Raw genomic sequence first — 18493 nt, 5'->3', positions numbered from 1 at the left:
AATCTGAAAAGGAACTAGTAACAAAGCTCCCAGGAAAGTATATAATAAGTATAGTATAAATAATTAGGCCAGCAGGTACCTCGAGATCACGTGATTCTCGTCATATGTGTGTACTGTCATTCAAACTTGTGACTATTAAAGGACATCGTTGAATTAAATATGTTGGACTTTACATTTATTTTCCAACTGTTAGTATTCTTGTACTGTTCTTGGTATACTCACTAGATGTGCAGCAGCTCTGGCTTTCACTGCATTATACATTTCATAATTTCTATATATTGAAATCAGAATCTCGTGTTGCGCATACAGTTGTTCCTCCAATCTTTGGAACAAACTTACCTGTTTTAAAAAAAACTCTAATAATGCACCCGTTTCATTTAGTGAAGCACTATTGAAACTATTTTAGTTTTACTATTCATTCATTTTCAGTCCATATGCAACTTTAGCATGCATGCCATTTTTGCTGCTTATGTCCCACCTTAAATATGTGTTGTAGGATTAAAATTTGTACTGCTCGTCAAGCCTGGTGTTGCTTATAATGTCGGCCACGGTGAGACAGAAGATGAGGAAAAGTTCTCAATGCCTCGTTGGATCTAGTGGGAGAGAAGAGAGTGACATTAGATGTGAGATTAGGCTGAATTTATTGTGTGGTTTGTCAACATTTACAAGCTGATTTATATTACTCATTAATGTCATGATGGTGTATTGCAATGTTTGGTGTCCTGTTAATTATCTTTCGTTTCATTTGGTGTAGTAATGGATGCCATGGAAACTGCCCAAGAAAAACCATGTCTCACAAAATTCTTAATTGTCAGGATATAAATAAAAAATAAAAAAAGTGTTTTACTCATGCATTTACAACAGTTTAATCCGTATTATCTTTCGCTCATGGTGTGTCACTCACAAAAATGTGTTTGAGATATGAGATTTTACGTAAGATCTAGTAGATTGATTGTTGTTTTTATTTGCACAATTCAGTTCCTAAGGAGCTCTGACAGATAATTTAGTTATCTTATAACCTGACTCTTCTGAATACCATCATCTTGGTTATTTATTTTCATTAATTTTCCCTTATCAGTTCCTGAAGCTAATGTGAAACGGGTGAATTTGTGCTACTGCTACTATTATCATCTTATTCACAGAGAGATTGCAAAAAGATTCATCTTTCTTCCTTCTGGGCATTCAATATATTTTAATTTGTTTTACTCAATTGATTTTTAACAGATCAAACAATGAATGAAAATGAATCTAACTGCGGGCCACTGATAGCCTGAAGAAAGGCATCACCAATTGTTTGATGAATTTGTTCTTACATATTGTAATAAGGTGAAGAGGTTTTTTCATTGATAAAACACTTCTTCCTGGATATGTCTCCTGTTAAAGCCATTGAAAAACATTGTTGGTGAGCCTTTATTCTGTTCCTCCTACAATATTACTGGCCACTGTTCTTGTTCATATGCTATGAAGGTAATGATATTTAGACATTTTGAAACTCATGGGAAACCTGCAGTTTCAGTGTACAGAGCTTGAAAATGTACTGAAAATGTACTGGTGTAAGGGTTAAAGTAGGCTCTCTGTAAACCACACTGTGATTGTCTCAGTCATTATAGCAATACATTTAGTTTTGGATGACATAATTTAGCTGAAAATACTCAAGACCAGTAAACAGTGGCCCACTTGATTTGCTGTGTTTGATCTTCAGATAGAAATACCCTCTTATGTTCAGCTAATTTACTATTAAAAGCAACATGTGGCTGACATAATAGACTACAATTTCCAAGGGCTATGGTAACAAATTTCCTGCAGTACATTACTGCATAGTATGTACACATGTATCAATTTAACTGTAAACTAAGTGTTCAATCTTCTTTTAATGATGCTAGCCTTCTCACAGTCACTCCCACTTATCTTTCTTAGTGCATTGATAAAAGCTACAGCACTGGTGTTGCTCAAATATGTTTTTTACAATCTGGATAACAGCAGGTCTCGTGACAGCAACAATAACAACAAAGGGGGAAAAAACTTAGTCACCCATTGGTTCTTTTGCAAGTCACTCAACATAAAACGGCAGTCTGATTGGCCACCGACGTTACACCCCTCCTCTCTCTGTAAACTGTCACATATGCCACTTCCTGGTGTGATTTGTCGGGGGGAATGCAACGCTGCATCAAAGATGGCTTATTATCGATCATCGTTTTGTTCATTTAAGATAAACATAGTGAAAGAATAAGAGATATATTGCACGAACAGAAGTCGGAGAGCCGGTGGTAGTTGTCGCGAGCAGTGTTGGCACTCTCGTCGCACTACGCACCGCTTGCTCTCTCATTGCGCTAACTTGTCCCACTGTGCTAGCTAGTTAGCTCTCATGGTAAATATTAGCTAGCCTAGCTAGCTTGCTTACTGTTGATTGCTAAAATGGCCACCATGGAGAAATTGATGAAGGCCTTTGAGAGTCTGAAGTCATTCCAGCAGCAGCAGGGACCACCAACCGCCGAGGAGCTCGTCCAGAGGCAGTAAGTGGATTTCTGTCTTTCTGGGATTGCATAGCCCGCTAACACCTAGACAGGTAGCTTAGCTTGCGTGCTAACGCGAGAGCCTCTCTGATAACGTAACCAAGCGTTTATGACTAGCTTGACGCCAGATACGCTAACATGCGAACGAGCACCAGAGGCTGTTATTTAAACTTCTATTTTAGATAGGACGTTACTGGTTTTCAGACGTTGCACCAATGCCCAGCGGACATGTCGTCTGATATGACCGTTATTTGAGTGTCAGCCAGGCAGATCTTTAGGGTCAGACCAGCTGAATGATGGCTAACATAGAAGGCGTCCGTTACTTTATGCCCACGCACCTGCTAAAGGGACCGAGGACCGATTAAAAGGTTCAGTGTCTGCTTGAATAAGTTGATCTCGGAGGAACATTGTTTGGAAAGCCACGTTCACATTTTGAATGTAGTTAATGGTACAAAAGGGTAGATATTATAACTACTTCTCTGCCCGATGACCTGGTGCATTGATATGACGTCACTGACACCTGTCCATCGCACCCCCATCCTGATCCGTGGAGGAAGAGGTGCACGCTTTTGTTTTGTTTACCCCTGCCTAAGGAACCAAGCTTTTTCCATCACAGGATCACATGCCAAAAACTTTCAGTCCTGATTTGACATGTTCCACCTTTTCAAGTGTATTATTCAGCCAAGTACATCTGTCAGGTTCTAAAGTAGTGTTGGTGTTCGTAGCCGAGTCATTAGGTCCATATGTCTGTCCAAAGGTCCCTCCAGATTGTTTTCCTGTAACTGGCATGCACTAAACACAGGTGATCAATATAATGTAGGCTTGGCTAGGAGTCTAATAACAACTTGCACCTTTTTATGTTTGTATGATCTTGAAGAGGCCACCGTTTTTATCAAGTATGTAGCCATATAGAACATTGCTACTTATATTCACATGACATAACGTTAAGTGGAAGCTCACAAGACAACTATTTCAGACCTTTTCACTTTGCATCTAATTATAAAGCATCTATCAGCAGCAGGGACAGAGCAGCACAGCCTTTGCTCTGTCCCTGGGTAAAGCACGTTTTCTAAAATAGCTGAGGGAGACTGCATATACAGTGCATTCAATCATTTATAGTGCACTGTTGATATGGACATTTGTCTCTTTTAATTAAGGAAACGTTAGATGATACTAAAGTTTAAAGTCAGTTGAATTTCTTAGCGGTACGTTCTCAGTCTGAACCCAATTGTTGTGTCCTATCTCTGTTTCCTTGTCTTTTTGCTACCTCTTGTTCATCCTCCTTATCTTTCCTCCTCCACAGGAAAAAGGAACAGGCTACCACAAAGAAGGACAGGGTCACACACTGCCTGACAATATGTGAAAACATCGTGGCTCAGTCTCTGAGGTAGGCCTTGCTGATTTAAAATGATGTTTAAGAACAGTGACCCAAGATTAATGCAATAGAAGCCAGTTGGTGTTGGGTTGCATTGAGAGGGCATGACTTTTTACCGCTTCTGATTCATTTAAACTTCTCGACCGTAGGCAAAATCTTTACATTTTTTTTGTAAAGCATGAAAGAATGGTTGCCATATTTGTATAGTTTATAATTGGAATGATACATATTTTGCTGGAATACCCTGATCTGCATTTATTATGGTCCACAACAAGCTATTTGAATTACTAGCTTGCTTACGGTCACAGAATGTGTGAAAGTCATTATATCTTCTAAATGCAAAGTTTTAGAAAATGTAGCTTTAGCTATCAGTGTTCAAAGATAGTTTCCGTCAGAGTTGCTTCATATGAAGCTCGGTAAGCTCTTATTATGGGTTGCTTTTATCTTTAGTATGTATTATTCTCACAAATAAAGTTGGTACTGTCAAGTGTGTTTTTTTTTTTTGCATAAACAACGTCTGTTAAAAGATGGATATGTATGTGCGTAATGACATTTTCCTCTCTTTTCTCCTCTATGGTCCTGGGAGCAGAACTTCTCCAGAGTTTCAGAAACTGCTGGGCATCGCCATGGAGATGTTCCTGCTCTGCAGTGATGACAGCGAATCAGACGTCCGGATGGTAGCTGACGAGTGCCTGAACAAAATCATCAAAGTGAGCACCGAGCAGCGCCCCCATCCTACTCTTTTTCTCTCCTCTTTTCAACACTGTTTTTTCACTTTTCTTCAACAATAGGACAGTGACGTTGATCATCAATTAATATACAGTCGGTACCCACGAAGACAGAGTAATGAGCCTTGATGTGTGCATGGTGTGATGAGATATGTTGTCACCGCGTCAATTTTTGATCTTTATTTTCAGGCTTTGATGGACTCAAACCTGCCTCGACTGCAGCTGGAACTGTACAAAGAAATTAAAAAGGTATTAGATAAGTGTCTTTGTTGTTGTTCGTCTTTTTTACTCTTAACAGTTTTACTCTCACTAATGACTAAGGTTTGACGTCTGCTTCATGTTTAGTGTAAAAAACACTTCACGTGTCAATGTTTGTGTATCTCTGTAGAACGGGGCCTCTCGGAGTCTGAGGGCAGCTTTGTGGAGGTTTGCTGAGCTCGCTCACCTCATCAGACCACAGAAATGCAGGTATACACACACACACACACACACACACACACACACACACACACACACACACACAATGCCTGAAAAGGGCTTTCTACTTCATTGACATGGCAACAATATTTACATTTCATAATGCCGAACTCAGAGGGAAAAATCCTGGGATAGCAAATTTCGTTGTGGAGTGTAAACTAATTGTGTAAAAATCAGTAGTTGGTTCACCCTTAGAGACCCACATTTAGTAAGACGTTAGGGGGAGATAGCAGGTCAACAGTTTGTGCAACATAAAAGTATTATAAATCATCTGAAAACTGGGAACCTGAAGATCAATTTGAGATGCAGCTCAGCAACAATCATTTAAAAAAAAAAAAAATTATCTAAAATACATTGTGAAAGTGTATAAGGGCGCAGAACAATATGATGGAGGAATGACTCCCCTTAGTCTTTAGTTTGAGGTTGTAAAGTTTGATGAGGCTGTGATTATCATCGAGGTCACAACAGGTCATTTTATACAATGAATGGCTACTATTGGGACTAACATCATCACATGTGAATACAATGCAATTCCGAGACTGTTTAGGGACCCCAGTGTGCAGAAATATTCAAATACACCATTTTTAGAATTGGCGAAAAACCACGTTAGTAACTTAATTAAATGTATACTGCATGCAAAATACTGCATGGTTTTTGCCCCAGACTACATGGGATTATCATACAGCGGGCATGTCTGTAAAGGGGACAGTCGTGAGTACCCATAGAACCGATTTTCATTCATATATCTTGAGGTGAGAGGTCAAAGGACCCCTATGAATATGAACATTCCAGTTTGTTCCCTCACCAACATGTGTAGCCTTATTCAGCCCCCTTCCTGTGACGATGCCAATAGCTTTAAAACTCAGCCGGCTACGGCCTCTTCAAGACAGCAACGTCGGCCGATCGCCGGCATTCCTTACAAACACCAATGGTTAGGGGAAGAAACATCAGTGTCTGACTCAGTTTTAAATATTTTTTTACTACTTTCTTTAGTTTGCATTCTAATCCCTCTCTCCGTCTCTTGTGGTCCAGACCGTACCTGGTCAACCTGTTGCCATGCCTCGCTCGAATCACCAAGCGGCAGGAGGAGACGGTACAGGAGACTCTGGCTGCTGCAATACCCAAGATCATGGCCGCCTTGGGGCACTTCGCCAACGATGGCGAGATCAAGGTATCAACACAGCAGAAACATTGAAACTGTAGAGTGTGGGAAATGAATAATTTGTGCAGATAATTGTTGCTTTCAAATAATTGTTTTTCTGCATTATTTTATGTTTTCTCTCCTGTTTCTTACTCTTCTCCTACCAATTTAAATAAGCTTAAGTTAGTTTATCTGAAAACATGAAGAGAAGTTCCCCTTTTTCCATTTTGGATCCATACAAATTCAATTTTGAAGGCATGGTCCTTTCCAGCAATGTCAAACATCTATCATTAAAACAGTTATTAAGATGTAACTAATTAAAAGGGAAACAGAGAAGGAAATATGCACATCTTGCAACAGCTTGCTTTCATTGTAGTCCAACCGTTTTCGTCCCAGGTGCTGCTGAAGTCATTTGTGGCCAACCTGAAGTCCAGCTCCCCCACCATCAGACGGACAGCAGCCAGCTCAGCCGTCAGTGTGTGCCAACACTCTAGGCGCGCCAGCTACTTCTACACATGGCTCCTTAACGTGCTGCTGGGTAGGGCCACACACACACACACACACACACACACACACACACACACACACACACAGACACAGACACACACACAGACACACATACTCTGACTGAACAGTTCAGATTATTTCAGCGAAACATTTGTGGGCTAGTTTGGTGTCAAACGGCTGCAGAAATTCAGAGAGGACAAGTAATCTCACACCCTGACCTTTCTAGGTCTGCTGGTCCCAGTGGATGAGGAGCACCTCAGCCACCTAATTCTGGGGGTGCTGTTAACCCTTCGCTACCTGATGCCTCTGCTCCAGCAGCAAGTCAACTCCACCAGCCTCAAAGGAAGCTTTGGAGTCATGAGGAAGGAGGCTGACGTACAGCCGACACCCGAACAACTGCTGCAGGTAGAGGGAAGAGAGTGATTGTGTGGATACCAGTGTTTGTATGTTAATTATATAGTTTGGGCTAAATTCCACATATATATGTGTGTGTGTGTGTCTGCAGGTGTATGAATTGACCCTGCACTACACACAGCACTGGGATCACAATGTGGTCACAGCAGCTCTGGAGCTCCTGCAGCAGATGTTCAGGACTCCCCCGCCAGAGCTTCTGCACATGCTCATCACCGCCGGCAGCATTCTTCACGGCACTGTTTTCCGCCAGGACATTGAGAGCCGCGCACGCTCCAGCAGCATCCTGGAGCTCATTGGTAAACATGAAGCTTTTGTTCAATACAATGTGGGCTCTGCTTTTACATCGTCACCTGGCACCTGGGGGCCAATGTATCTGCTTCAAGTAGCTTTTATTTCATTAACCCTTACTGACAGACTTGCTCTGCTCTCGTTCCTGCTTTGGTTTGAGTTTACGGCCGTTTTCTTTGCTTGCCTACTCATTTCCTGTCACCTGTAAATAATAGTTGTTTCCTATGAGTCCCTCTGAGCTTTTGCTGCTTTTCTCTTCCTCTCCTCCTGTTTCTACTTCCTGTTTCCTGCCATTTGCAGCGGGGGGAGGGTCTTCCTGCAGTCCACTCCTTCTCAGGAAACAAAGAGGTGACTGGTCTATTTATCTCCTCTGCTCACCTCTACCCTCCAACTGATGCTTCAGTCAGGGTTTGGCCAAATTGACCTCCGACTGAGTCACCTAGGGTGGTTGATTGTCTTCAGAGTTCAAGATATATTGTCAATAATGCACAATATTGGCTTTTAAGGCATATATCGAAGTCTTTTGTTGTTTTGTATTTGAATGCACTCAGTTAAAGATAACTTTGCATCATAGAGGTTTTAGTCTCTTTCCCTCTAGTGGCGGTGCTGATATGTTGACACTAAACCTGTCGTTTCAAGGTAAAATGCTTTCTGGGGAGGAGGATGGGTTGGATGATGACACAGAGAGAACAGAGGTCACCACTGGTGTCTTCACAGGTAAGACGCCATCACCAGGAGGCAGCCTCACTTTTCCAACTAGACGGTAAAGCCCCATGCAACAGTGATAACCAGGCTCCGTGTGCGTCTTTGCTTCAGCGACAGTCGCCGCTGCAGACGGCTCCTCTGCGGCCCAGGTGGACATCATCACTGAGCAGCCGCGCTCCTCCCAGCACACCCTGCAGGCCGGCGAATCCGTGGACCTCAGCGCCTCTTCGGAGCAGGGCGGAGGCGGGACGTCTGCATCAGACACTCCCGAGTCACCCAATGACAACGAGGAGGAAATGCTGAGTCGGAGCTCCAGCGGCGGGGCCAACATCACCCCGGAGACGGCAGACTACACCACACCAGAGACGGAGGGAGGGCCCGGAGAAGGCGCGACTCTGCTGGGCACGAATGATGTTTCACTTCCACCCAGCGACTCCTCCCAGACCACCACAGAGGGACCAGACTCGGCTGTCACACCTTCAGACGTAGCAGAGCTGGTCAGTGTGACTGTATGTGTGTGTGTGTGTGTGTGTGTGTGTGGGCATACGAGTGAGATTTGGTTTGAGGATACAGCTTAACCTGTACTTTACCTGCCTGTGTGACAGCGTGCTTCCCTAGACACTGAAAGACTTAATTACCATGCAATGCTATCATTAACTGTGAACCCTAATGTCCCTAAAGACACAGTTCCCAGTTATGAATGATGCTACACTTCAGAGAGTTCGGATTCGTAGAATGGACAAAATATTCATTCCTCGCATTTAGTTTTTACCATTAAAGGGCCGTATCAGTGGTCTTAGATGTTTTAGTCCGTTTCCTACAAATTCCATATACTGGAAATTACTGTAAACCGTTTCTCAAATCATTTAGTCTTTCCAAATTGATATCCTACCTTACAGACAGCCATTGGCTCCAGTTCATGCTGTACAGTATTTATAGTCTAGGAGTGTAAATACAGAGATAGGATGCTAGTCTTGTAATGGCGTTTTCTACAGGCCTGCTGCACCATGCCATTTAAAAGATTTGGGAGCTGGTTGGCAGTTATTTTGAATACATTCAATAAGAACTAATGGAACATGCAAACAACTTGTATGCTCATCTTTCACATCTTGTATGGTGTGCGTTCACTATTCTAAAATCAAAGTGCTCCTTAGAACGTATAGGATAAGATGTGCTGCCACTTGATTCAGTACTTTGGGTTTTGCTGCTCCCCTTCAGAGACGTTTTGGTGTGAGATAGTCCACTCTAACAATTCTACCTCTATGGTTTTAACCCCCCCCCCCCACCCCTCCTTTATCTCCCCGCTTCGTCTCAGTCGCGCACTCCATTGCCGCAGGTGACTGAGCCGTCTCCTCCCTCGCCAACTTCCACCGAGGGTCCCGATGCCACAGACAGCGACTCTTCTGTCTACACTGCTTCCTCTTCGTCTTCTTCTTCTTTCTCTTTCTCCTCCTCTTCCTCCTTCTATGCCACCTCCTGCTCCTCTAGCACTAGTGACAAGGTCAGCCAATTGGACACTTTGAACGGAGTGGGAGGGGCTTGCTTGTCTGGAAACTTTTGGCTTTCCTCATTCTTTCTCCTTTCGTTCGTCACAACCCATGCACATAATTTGCGTACTGCTACTTTTTCCCCTTCTTGTTGTCATTGACGGTACGCCATGCCCCTTCTTCCCCTCCTCCTCGTTTTACAGTGACCCCCCCCCCCAAATGAGATGCTTTTGTAAGACCTTTGTAAAAACCAGCAACCCCAGCATCCCATCTTGATGGCTTGCAGTGAAGAGTTCAAAGTAGAAGCATGAAGGCCATCTGTTCCTTTTTAATTGTCCTCCGTCAGCTTTGGTTCCATCTACCTTTTTCCAGAGACTGTGACAGGCTTTTGTTCCAGCGGAGGCCAAACCCAGAAAAACAATTATTTCTATACATTTTTGGGATTAAGATTACTTTATACATCTTGCAAGGAAAAACTTGTTCACTTTAGAATGTCACGTGTGTACCTCATGTAGTCTTGTGTATTGAAAATACTCGCTTTACTTGATCGAAGTGGAATTTATTTAGTTTGGATCAAAAGCTTGCTCTTCCTCTGGTGGACTGTGGCAACCAAAATTGCTTTTTCCTGTGTGTAGTTGATTTGCTGTAAATGAAGTGACCCAAGCATGATCCAGTAGAGTTTAAAAGAGGGAACGTTTGTTTGACTTTCAGTTTTAGTCGTCGTTTGTTCTGCTGCGTGTCTCTGTCGTCAATCCAGCAAATCAAACTAAACGAATGAGTCAGAACTAACTAGGAATCCTTTGCATGCGGGAGCATTTCCAGTTTGTTGCATTATAGCGTTTCTGTGATGTAAGTTTAGTTGCTCACTGGAGGGGTTTGCTCTGTGTGTCTATGCATAAGGTGCTGGATGGCAGTGAGAGCCAGTACTCTGGGATGCAGATCGGGACGTTACAGGATGAAGAAGATGAAGGAGCAGCACCTTCCTCCCAAGAAGAACCTTCGGAACCAATCCTGCAGTCGGCCCTGGGTAAAAAAACACTGGTTCTAACCGTAAACCAGTTCTGCTTATTGATATAAAGTTTTTGTTTAAGCTTACTTATTGTTTCTGTGTGTGCTTGTGTTTAGCGCTGAGCAAACCTCATCTCTTCGAAGCCCGAGGTCACAACCGGCAGGGTTCAGACAGCAGTGTGGACCGCTTCATACCAAAGGACGAACCTGCTGAACCCCAACCTGACAATAAGGTAAACACGCACTTAAAACATCCATGCCAGTTTTTCTCACCAGAAGGTAAAGAAAGCAAAAGTTCTTATGCGTCTGTCTTTAACTCTTCACTGCCTGTTTCTTAGCCTTCACGGATAAAGGGTCCCATTGGACATTATACTGACCAGGGGGTGGAGCCGCTGGTGCACTGTGTACGGCTTCTTGCTGCTTCCTTCCTACTGACAGGACAAAAGAATGGTGAGGGTTATCAAAACTGCTCCAAATATACAATAAGTAAGGAAAAAGTTTAATGATTTTCCAAAAGCTAATTACTTTTCCTGAGTGATTCAAGTAGAGAATTCAGTTCTAGGGGAAAAGGTGAGAAAAATCTGTAAAATAAATTGCATATAGAATAAAGAAATGGATAATAAGAGCGCCAACATCTTGATTATCATGGTAACAGATAATATCTCTAAGGTCAAGAGTAGACAGAATTATTAGCTTCAGAATATGTGAGACTCCAGATCTGTCAAAGATTTGTGGGATGTTTCAGAATCAAATAATAGTTTTATGTTTAAAAAAGGTACAAGAAATATCAATGTCTGTTAACTTGGCAACAAGACCATTAGCAGGGTTAATGATGATGACAGCCTTAATAAATACCTAAACCTAATAGCTGCAGACGTTCAGAAGCGCACCACTTTTTGGGAATGGATATTATTGACACTGCTATGATACAAAACCTATGAACTTTTATTTTTACCAAACTGTATTTTAAACTATGAACTAAACTATTTAGAGACACAGCCTCAAGACAATGTTGTCAGTTGTTTGTCTGACTTTGTTGTTTTGTTTTACGTGTGTGTGTGTGTGTGTGTGTGTGTGTGTGTGTGTGTGTGTGTGTGTGTGTGTGTGTGTGTGTGTGTGTGTGTGTGTGTGTGTGTGTGTGTGTGTGTGTGTGTGTGTGTGTGTCTGTCTCTCTCTCTCTCTATCTCTTCCCAGGTCTGACCCCTGACAAGGAGGTGCGAGTGAGCGTGAAGGCTCTGGCGGTCAGCTGCGTTGGGGCAGCAGCAGCGCTGCACCCTGAAGCCTTCTTTAATTCCCTCTACCTGGAGCCGCTGGACGGCGTCCCAGTTGAAGGTAGGGGCAAACACAAATAAAAGACAATCCTATTTAGGTGATGTGAGACACCTGAACAGGCCAGTTTCAACAAAACAAACAGAAAAGCCAGAGGACTGAGTGTAGCGTTTTTGATAGCCTTTCTTAATATCCATCATGAGCAAAAAACTTAAAATGACATATTGCTTTTTTGACTCGTAATAACTATCTATGTCCTACTAATGCATGGCAGTGTGACGGTGAGTCAGCATGCACAATACCAGGACCCTGAATCTAAAGCCCCTAAATGGAATTCAGCCGTCATTGATTGTATTATTTAAAATGTACTTTTCCATCTCAGAATATCTTGTGCGAAAAAGGCCTGTAGTGCATTTTTGTTTTTGCAGTGGGAGTTACAAAATGCATTATTTGACAACTGTATTGTCTTCCGCACCGTCTTTGACCGTGCTCTCATTCTCTGTCCCCTTGCAGAGCAGCAGTACATCAGTGACATGCTGGGCCTCATTGGCCATGGGGACCCCCAGATCAGAGGGGCCACAGCCATCCTCTGTGCAGCCATCATACAAGCTGCACTCACCAAAACACGCTACAACATACACACCTGGCTGGCCAGCGTGCAGAGTGCAACAGGTTGGTGTGTCTGTGTATGCGTGTGTGGGAGGGGGATACTTTTCCTTTATAGTTTTACCTTACTCTAATTGCTACTGTATTCTGTTTTGTAATGGTGTCAGTATTATTTATTTTACACTTAATAATAGTTATTATATTGTTTATATATTTTTTTTGTTATTCTATTGCTGTAATCTTTAATGAAACTCTGGCACAATCATTTCCATCGTGATTGATACAGTTCTTACTTCTCTTATTTGTACCGGTGTGTTTTTCTTGGTGCTGACGTCATCAAAGTCTGGATAGCATTTAATGATTCTCTGTCGCCTGTATCACACGTTTCTCTCCAGGTAACCCTCTGTCCCTGGTGGACTTGGTGCCTTTGCTCCAGAAAACTCTGAAAGATGAATCCTCCGTCACCTGCAAGATGGCTTGCTCTGCAGTGAGGGTAAGCGTGTCTGTATGAGTGTACCAGTAGTCTGTCCTCTGCATGTGTGTGTGTTTGAGGCTGACCTTTTTGATGTGTGTTCCAGCACTGCCTCATGACTGTGTGCAGCAGTACCCTGAGCGAGCTCGGCCTGCAGTTGGTGATAAACCTTCTTGCTCTGAGGGACTCGTCCTATTGGCTTGTTCGCACGGAGCTCTTGGAGACCCTGGCTGAGATGGACTTTCGGTAAAAATCAATTTAGATCTTTTTCTGTGTTACTGGAGCTACTTGCTCTGGCAGCTTGCTGTCCCGGTTGGACTACACTCTCTAAATCACTATATCCTACACATTATTTGTTAGGTACCACGTCTTATTTTTTTTTTATGAAAATGAAACATCACTCTTAATACAGTCCATCCGGAAAGTATTCACAGCGCTTCACTTTTTCCACATTTTGTTATGTTACAGCCTTATTCCAAAATTGATTAAATTCATTTTTTCCTCCAAAATTCTACACATAATGACAAAGTGATCTATTAAAAATAAAAAACGAAAAAATCCCATGTACGGAAGTATTCACAGCCTTTGCTGTGACACTCATAATTCAGCTCAGGTGCATCCTGTTTCCACTGATCATCCTTGAGATGTTTCTACAACTTGGAGTCCACCTGTGGTAACTTCAGTTGATTGGACATGATTTGGAAAGGCACACACCTGTCTATATAAGGTCCCACAGTTAACAGTGCATGTCGGAGCACAAACCAAGCCATGAAGTCCAAGGAATTGTCTGTAGACCGCCGAGACAGGATTGTATCGAGCCACAGATCTGGGGAAGGGCACAGAAACATTTCTGCAGCATTGAAGGTCCCAATGAGCACAGTGGCCTCCATCATCCGTAGATGGAAGAAGTTTGGAACCACCAGGACTCTTCTTAGAGTTGGCCGCCCGGCCAAACTGAGGGATCGGGGGAGAAGGGCCTTAGTGAGGGAGGTGACCAAGAACCCGATGGACACTCTGACAGAGCTCCAGCGTTGCTCTGTGAAGAAGAGAACCAAACATTTAAAGCTTTTTTTTAAATGTTTTCACTTTGTCATTATGGGGCATTGTGTGTAGTTAATCCATTTTGGAATAAGGCTGTAACATAACAAAACGTGTGAAGCGCTGTGAATACTTTCCGGATGCACTGTATATCACCTGTGATTGCCTATTTAAGACATTCACTCTTTCCTCTTTTAGGTTAGTTAATTTCCTGGAGAGGAAAACGGAGACTTTGCACAAAGGGGATCATCATTACACGGGGGTAAGTTCTCCTTTCCTGTCTTCATGTGGAATTTCAAGTCGTTTTTAGACACAAGCGTGTGCAGTGTGTATCCTAAATGTTTACTAATTCCACATTCTTCTCTATGTAGCGGCTGCGGCTGCAGGAGAGAGTCCTTAATGACGTGGTCATCCGTCTGTTGGGAGATGATGACCCCAGAGTCCGGCACGTGGCTGCCTCTGCTGTCAGCAGGTATACTATCTCATCTCATGCACCAGTCTGGGCTCCAGACTGGTGCGGTTTTAATTTAGGTGCACAAACAACTTTTCAGCGTGCCTTTTGGTGCTGCAATATTACATTTTAAGCGTTACCTTTTTTGTCTGTTCCCAAACAAAAATTTTCTTGATGGGAAAAAAAATGATCAATAGTTCTCTTTATTTTGAATTACCGGTATGTTTTGAGGTTGTAATGTCGCTTGAGGAGGAAGACTACAGGATTTCTTAGACACACAGACCTGCTAAATGTCACGCGTACCTTTTGCGCTCCATGAAAATGTTTGGACGGACTCCCACTCTGGAGCCCTGACTGTACAGTCTATAATACATACACTGGACACTTATTAAAACTGTATTTTTTTTTTTTTTTTTTTCCTTCCCCACAGTGTCTTTCTAATGTCTCCCTCTTCCTTTTCCTCTCATCCGCCCCACATGTCTCTCTACCAGGCTGGTTTCCAGGTTGTTCTACGACTGTGACCAGGGTCAAGGGGACCCAGTAGTGGCTATTGCCCGGGACCAGAGTTCAGTCTACCTGCAGCTGCTGATGCATGAGACACAACCCCCCTCCCAGTTCACAGTTAGCACAATCACAAGGTACATGGACACACAGACACCCACTTATATTGCTAAGAAATGATTATCCAGATAATTGGTCACTTGTTCTTTTTATGGTACCCACAGTACGTTGTAATGTACAGACTATCAGAACTTTGAAATTAAGTCCAAATGGTCCAGTAAAAAAAGTCATGACAAAATCACAGAACACAATATCTGAGGAACTCTCCTCTTTTGTCTGTCTGCCAGGACGTACCGGGGCTACAACTTGTCCAACAATGTGTCTGATGTCACAGTCGAGAACAACTTGTCCAGAGTCGTGACCGCCGTCTCCCATGCTTTCACCTCCTCTTCCTCCAGAGCCCTGACTGTGAGCTTCCAGTCACACACAACAGTTTTTTTACTTGCTGTATAAAATGTTTCTGGTGTGTTTTAGTTTTTATGACAACATGTTAATTTGTGTGTTTCTCTGCAGTTTGGCTGCTGTGAAGCCTTGTGCCTCCTGGCTTTACATTTCCCAGTGTGCACTTGGACTACAGGCTGGCACTGTGGCTATGTTAGCTCCAGTAGCAGCTTTTCTTCCCGCTCTAGTCTCGGCCGCAGCAGAGGCCGGGCCCTTAGGTTTGTGTACTCTCTCTGTCTTGGGAATTCATCCTTTGCTTGTTCATTAAATGCCATCGCTGTTGCATATTCTGCCAGACAAAAACATTACTTTCTCATCATTTAATTCCCCCCCCCCCGCCCCCCTTTTACACCTGATTACCTTCTCTCTGTTCTGCAGTGTGTCACAGCCCAGCAGTGCTTCAGCCTCTTCAACCACCTCGTCATCCGCACCAGAGAATGAGCGGAGGACTCTGACTGTAGGAATGGCCAACATGGTCCTCTCTTTACTCTCCTCTGCCTGGTTTCCACTGGATCTTTCTTCACACCAGGATGCACTTTTGCTTTCTGGCAATCTGCTTGCTGGTGGGTAATATATGCATTGAGATTTTACCTGTAGCTTGAAATATATTATATTCACTCAAGCAGAACTTTGAGACAAAAGCAGTAACTCGTTATCGATTAACATGCCCCTAAATCATGTTCCCAGCTGTGGCCCCTAAATGCATGCGCAACCCCTGGGCCGGAGAAGAAGAAGGCAGCGGTGGTAGCACGAACCCCAACCCAAATAAGATGGAGGAGCCATGGGCGGGGCTGTCAGAGCGCTCCCTGGTGGCCATGGTGGAGCAGCTCTTCTCTCACCTACTGAAGATCCTCAACATCTGTGCCCATGTGCTGGATGACACACCGCCGGGACCAGCGGTTAAGGTAACTGTTTATAGAGTCTTTGTTTTCATTCAAGTCAAAGTGATTGTTTTTTTAAGTCACATTTTACTTTCATTTATCTGCTTATGACTTGAGTTGTTTCCACAGGAGTTCACTTTCTGTGCTCTGTTCCCTACTGTTTATTTTTAGGCCACCCTCCCCTCCCTGAGCAACACCCCCTCCCTCAGTCCCATCCGCAGAAAAGGCAAGGAGAAGGATGCTGCTGAGCCCAGTGCTGCGCCTATGAGCCCAAAGAAAAGCAATGAGGTCAACACAGGTACATGCACAACTGACCAACTACAGGTGAAGATAGTTTCTGCGGCGTGTCTGGGAATATATAAAAAGTTTGATGTTTTGCTTATTGTGAGCAGGCAGGCCAGCAGACGGCACTGGGTCAACCGCCATAAACAAATCCACCACCTTCGGCAACTTCTACCACCTGCCACCCTACCTCAAGCTCTATGATGTCCTCAAAGCTACACATGCCAACTTCAAGGTCAGAACACTCCTTCCTATCATGACACAAAAGGATTTTTCAGGTTTTAATAGCCTGAATGGCGGTTGTTGGTGGTGTTAATTGTGTTTTTTTTTGTATCTCCTAGGTAACGCTGGACCTTCACAGCAGCCAGGAGAAGTTTGGAGGTTTCCTGCGTGCTACTCTAGATGTTCTGTCTCAGCTCCTGGAGCTGGCCACACTACATGACATCAGTAAGGTAAAGACATGACGTCGGCTCTATTGGAAATCACACATTGTTAAAATGTTGATATTGGTGGCAGTAGGACGAAAGTGATTCTGGATGATTGCACTTGATGGGAGGCAAATTAAGTTCTATATTTTGTCACCACTCTTGTTCACATTGACTGAATGAATCAATTGAATTCTGTTTTCTATCAGTGTGTGGAGGAGATCTTGGGCTACCTCAAGTCCTGTTTCTCCAGAGAACCAACCATGGCTACGGTTTGTGTACAACAGGTCAGTAATCTACTTTGTTTATGTCTCTAGTTGTAGATTGTAGTTTTATTGTATTGTCACATTCCGTCCGTGTGGCAGTCTTTATGGTTCCAACACTGAGCAGTGTGCTGCAACCGGTGTGACTCCACACAGAGTGAGACTGGTTCCTGCCGACAGGGCCTGTAAAGGCATCGGGTTCTCTGTGCGATGGCTCCATACATCTTTATACACAGTTATATACTAGCTGGGTGTCTTCTTGCCTGAGCTTTTTGAGACACAACAAATTCCCTCACATAACTCCTTGCATTATAGTTGTATAAATAAAAGTGGACTCCAAACTATTGTTTTTCATTCTTTAGTAACTTAAGACCCCTCTATCTGTAGCTTTTGAAGACCCTTTTTGGCACCAACCTGGCCTCCCAGTGCGAGGGCATCTTTAGTGGACCGAGCCGTTCCCAGGGAAAGGCTCTCCGTCTCGGCTCATCCAGCCTGCGACCAGGCCTCTACCACTACTGCTTCATGGCGCCGTACACTCACTTCACTCAGGCTCTTGCTGATGCCAGTCTCCGTAACATGGTGCAGGCTGAACAGGAGCAGGACACCTCTGGGTGAGTTGTAGCAACACACGGATTAGACACAGGAGCATGAAATCCATGCTTCCAGATAAACACACAGACATAGAGTTGGAACATTACAGAACCGGCCTTCTCCTTCCTCTTCTAGATGGTTTGATGTGATGCAAAAAGCTTCGAACCAGCTGAGGTACAACATTGCAAATGCAACACGCCAAAGAGGAGACAAGGTAAACTGTTTAAGTTCAGATTGTGAACATCTAAAACATCTTTTTCATTGCTCATTTGCTTGAGCGAGGTGCTGCTGTACTGAAAGCTCTGGCCTCATCTTTGCTTTTTCAGAATGCCATCCACAACCACATTCGCCTGTTTGAGCCGCTGGTGATCAAAGCTTTGAAGCAGTACACCACCAGCACCTCTGTGGCCCTGCAGAGGCAAGTACTGGACCTGCTCGCCCAACTTGTGCAGCTCAGAGTCAACTATTGCCTGCTTGACTCAGATCAGGTAAAGCAAAAAGCGCACACGTATGATTTTTGCATTGGTTCATCTTCAACTGAAGCTCACTCTGAGATATGTTCTGTTTCAG

General features: G+C 43.5%; 1 protein-coding gene across 4 annotated transcripts in view; it reads left to right on the top strand.

Annotated features, from left to right (window-relative positions):
• The first annotated feature begins 2163 nt into the window (after window positions 1-2163).
• Window positions 2164-18493, top strand: part of htt (huntingtin) — a 34057-nt gene continuing 17727 nt past the window's right edge. For all 4 annotated transcript variants that reach the window (XM_079159606.1, XM_079159604.1, XM_079159605.1 and 1 more), the window contains exons 1-32: window positions 2164-2513; window positions 3817-3900; window positions 4478-4598; window positions 4806-4865; window positions 5005-5084; window positions 6126-6264; window positions 6631-6772; window positions 6968-7146; window positions 7247-7451; window positions 8083-8160; window positions 8260-8645; window positions 10536-10662; window positions 10761-10876; window positions 10982-11093; window positions 11838-11975; window positions 12426-12584; window positions 12914-13011; window positions 13097-13236; window positions 14227-14290; window positions 14400-14500; window positions 14971-15117; window positions 15328-15448; window positions 15554-15699; window positions 15860-16044; window positions 16169-16386; window positions 16534-16660; window positions 16755-16879; window positions 16986-17096; window positions 17279-17356; window positions 17720-17943; window positions 18059-18137; window positions 18250-18411. In XM_079159606.1, the coding sequence (XP_079015732.1) occupies window positions 2416-2513; window positions 3817-3900; window positions 4478-4598; window positions 4806-4865; window positions 5005-5084; window positions 6126-6264; window positions 6631-6772; window positions 6968-7146; window positions 7247-7451; window positions 8083-8160; window positions 8260-8645; window positions 10536-10662; window positions 10761-10876; window positions 10982-11093; window positions 11838-11975; window positions 12426-12584; window positions 12914-13011; window positions 13097-13236; window positions 14227-14290; window positions 14400-14500; window positions 14971-15117; window positions 15328-15448; window positions 15554-15699; window positions 15860-16044; window positions 16169-16386; window positions 16534-16660; window positions 16755-16879; window positions 16986-17096; window positions 17279-17356; window positions 17720-17943; window positions 18059-18137; window positions 18250-18411 (4350 nt within the window). In that variant the 5' untranslated portion in view covers window positions 2164-2415. The remainder of the gene's footprint in view (window positions 2514-3816; window positions 3901-4477; window positions 4599-4805; window positions 4866-5004; window positions 5085-6125; window positions 6265-6630; window positions 6773-6967; window positions 7147-7246; window positions 7452-8082; window positions 8161-8259; window positions 8646-10535; window positions 10663-10760; window positions 10877-10981; window positions 11094-11837; window positions 11976-12425; window positions 12585-12913; window positions 13012-13096; window positions 13237-14226; window positions 14291-14399; window positions 14501-14970; window positions 15118-15327; window positions 15449-15553; window positions 15700-15859; window positions 16045-16168; window positions 16387-16533; window positions 16661-16754; window positions 16880-16985; window positions 17097-17278; window positions 17357-17719; window positions 17944-18058; window positions 18138-18249; window positions 18412-18493) is intronic.

This window comes from Pholis gunnellus, assembly GCF_910591455.1.
Source record: "Pholis gunnellus genome assembly, chromosome: 5".
Classification (NCBI taxonomy): domain Eukaryota; kingdom Metazoa; phylum Chordata; class Actinopteri; order Perciformes; family Pholidae; genus Pholis; species Pholis gunnellus.
This window is presented reverse-complemented; position numbering and strand designations above follow the sequence as displayed.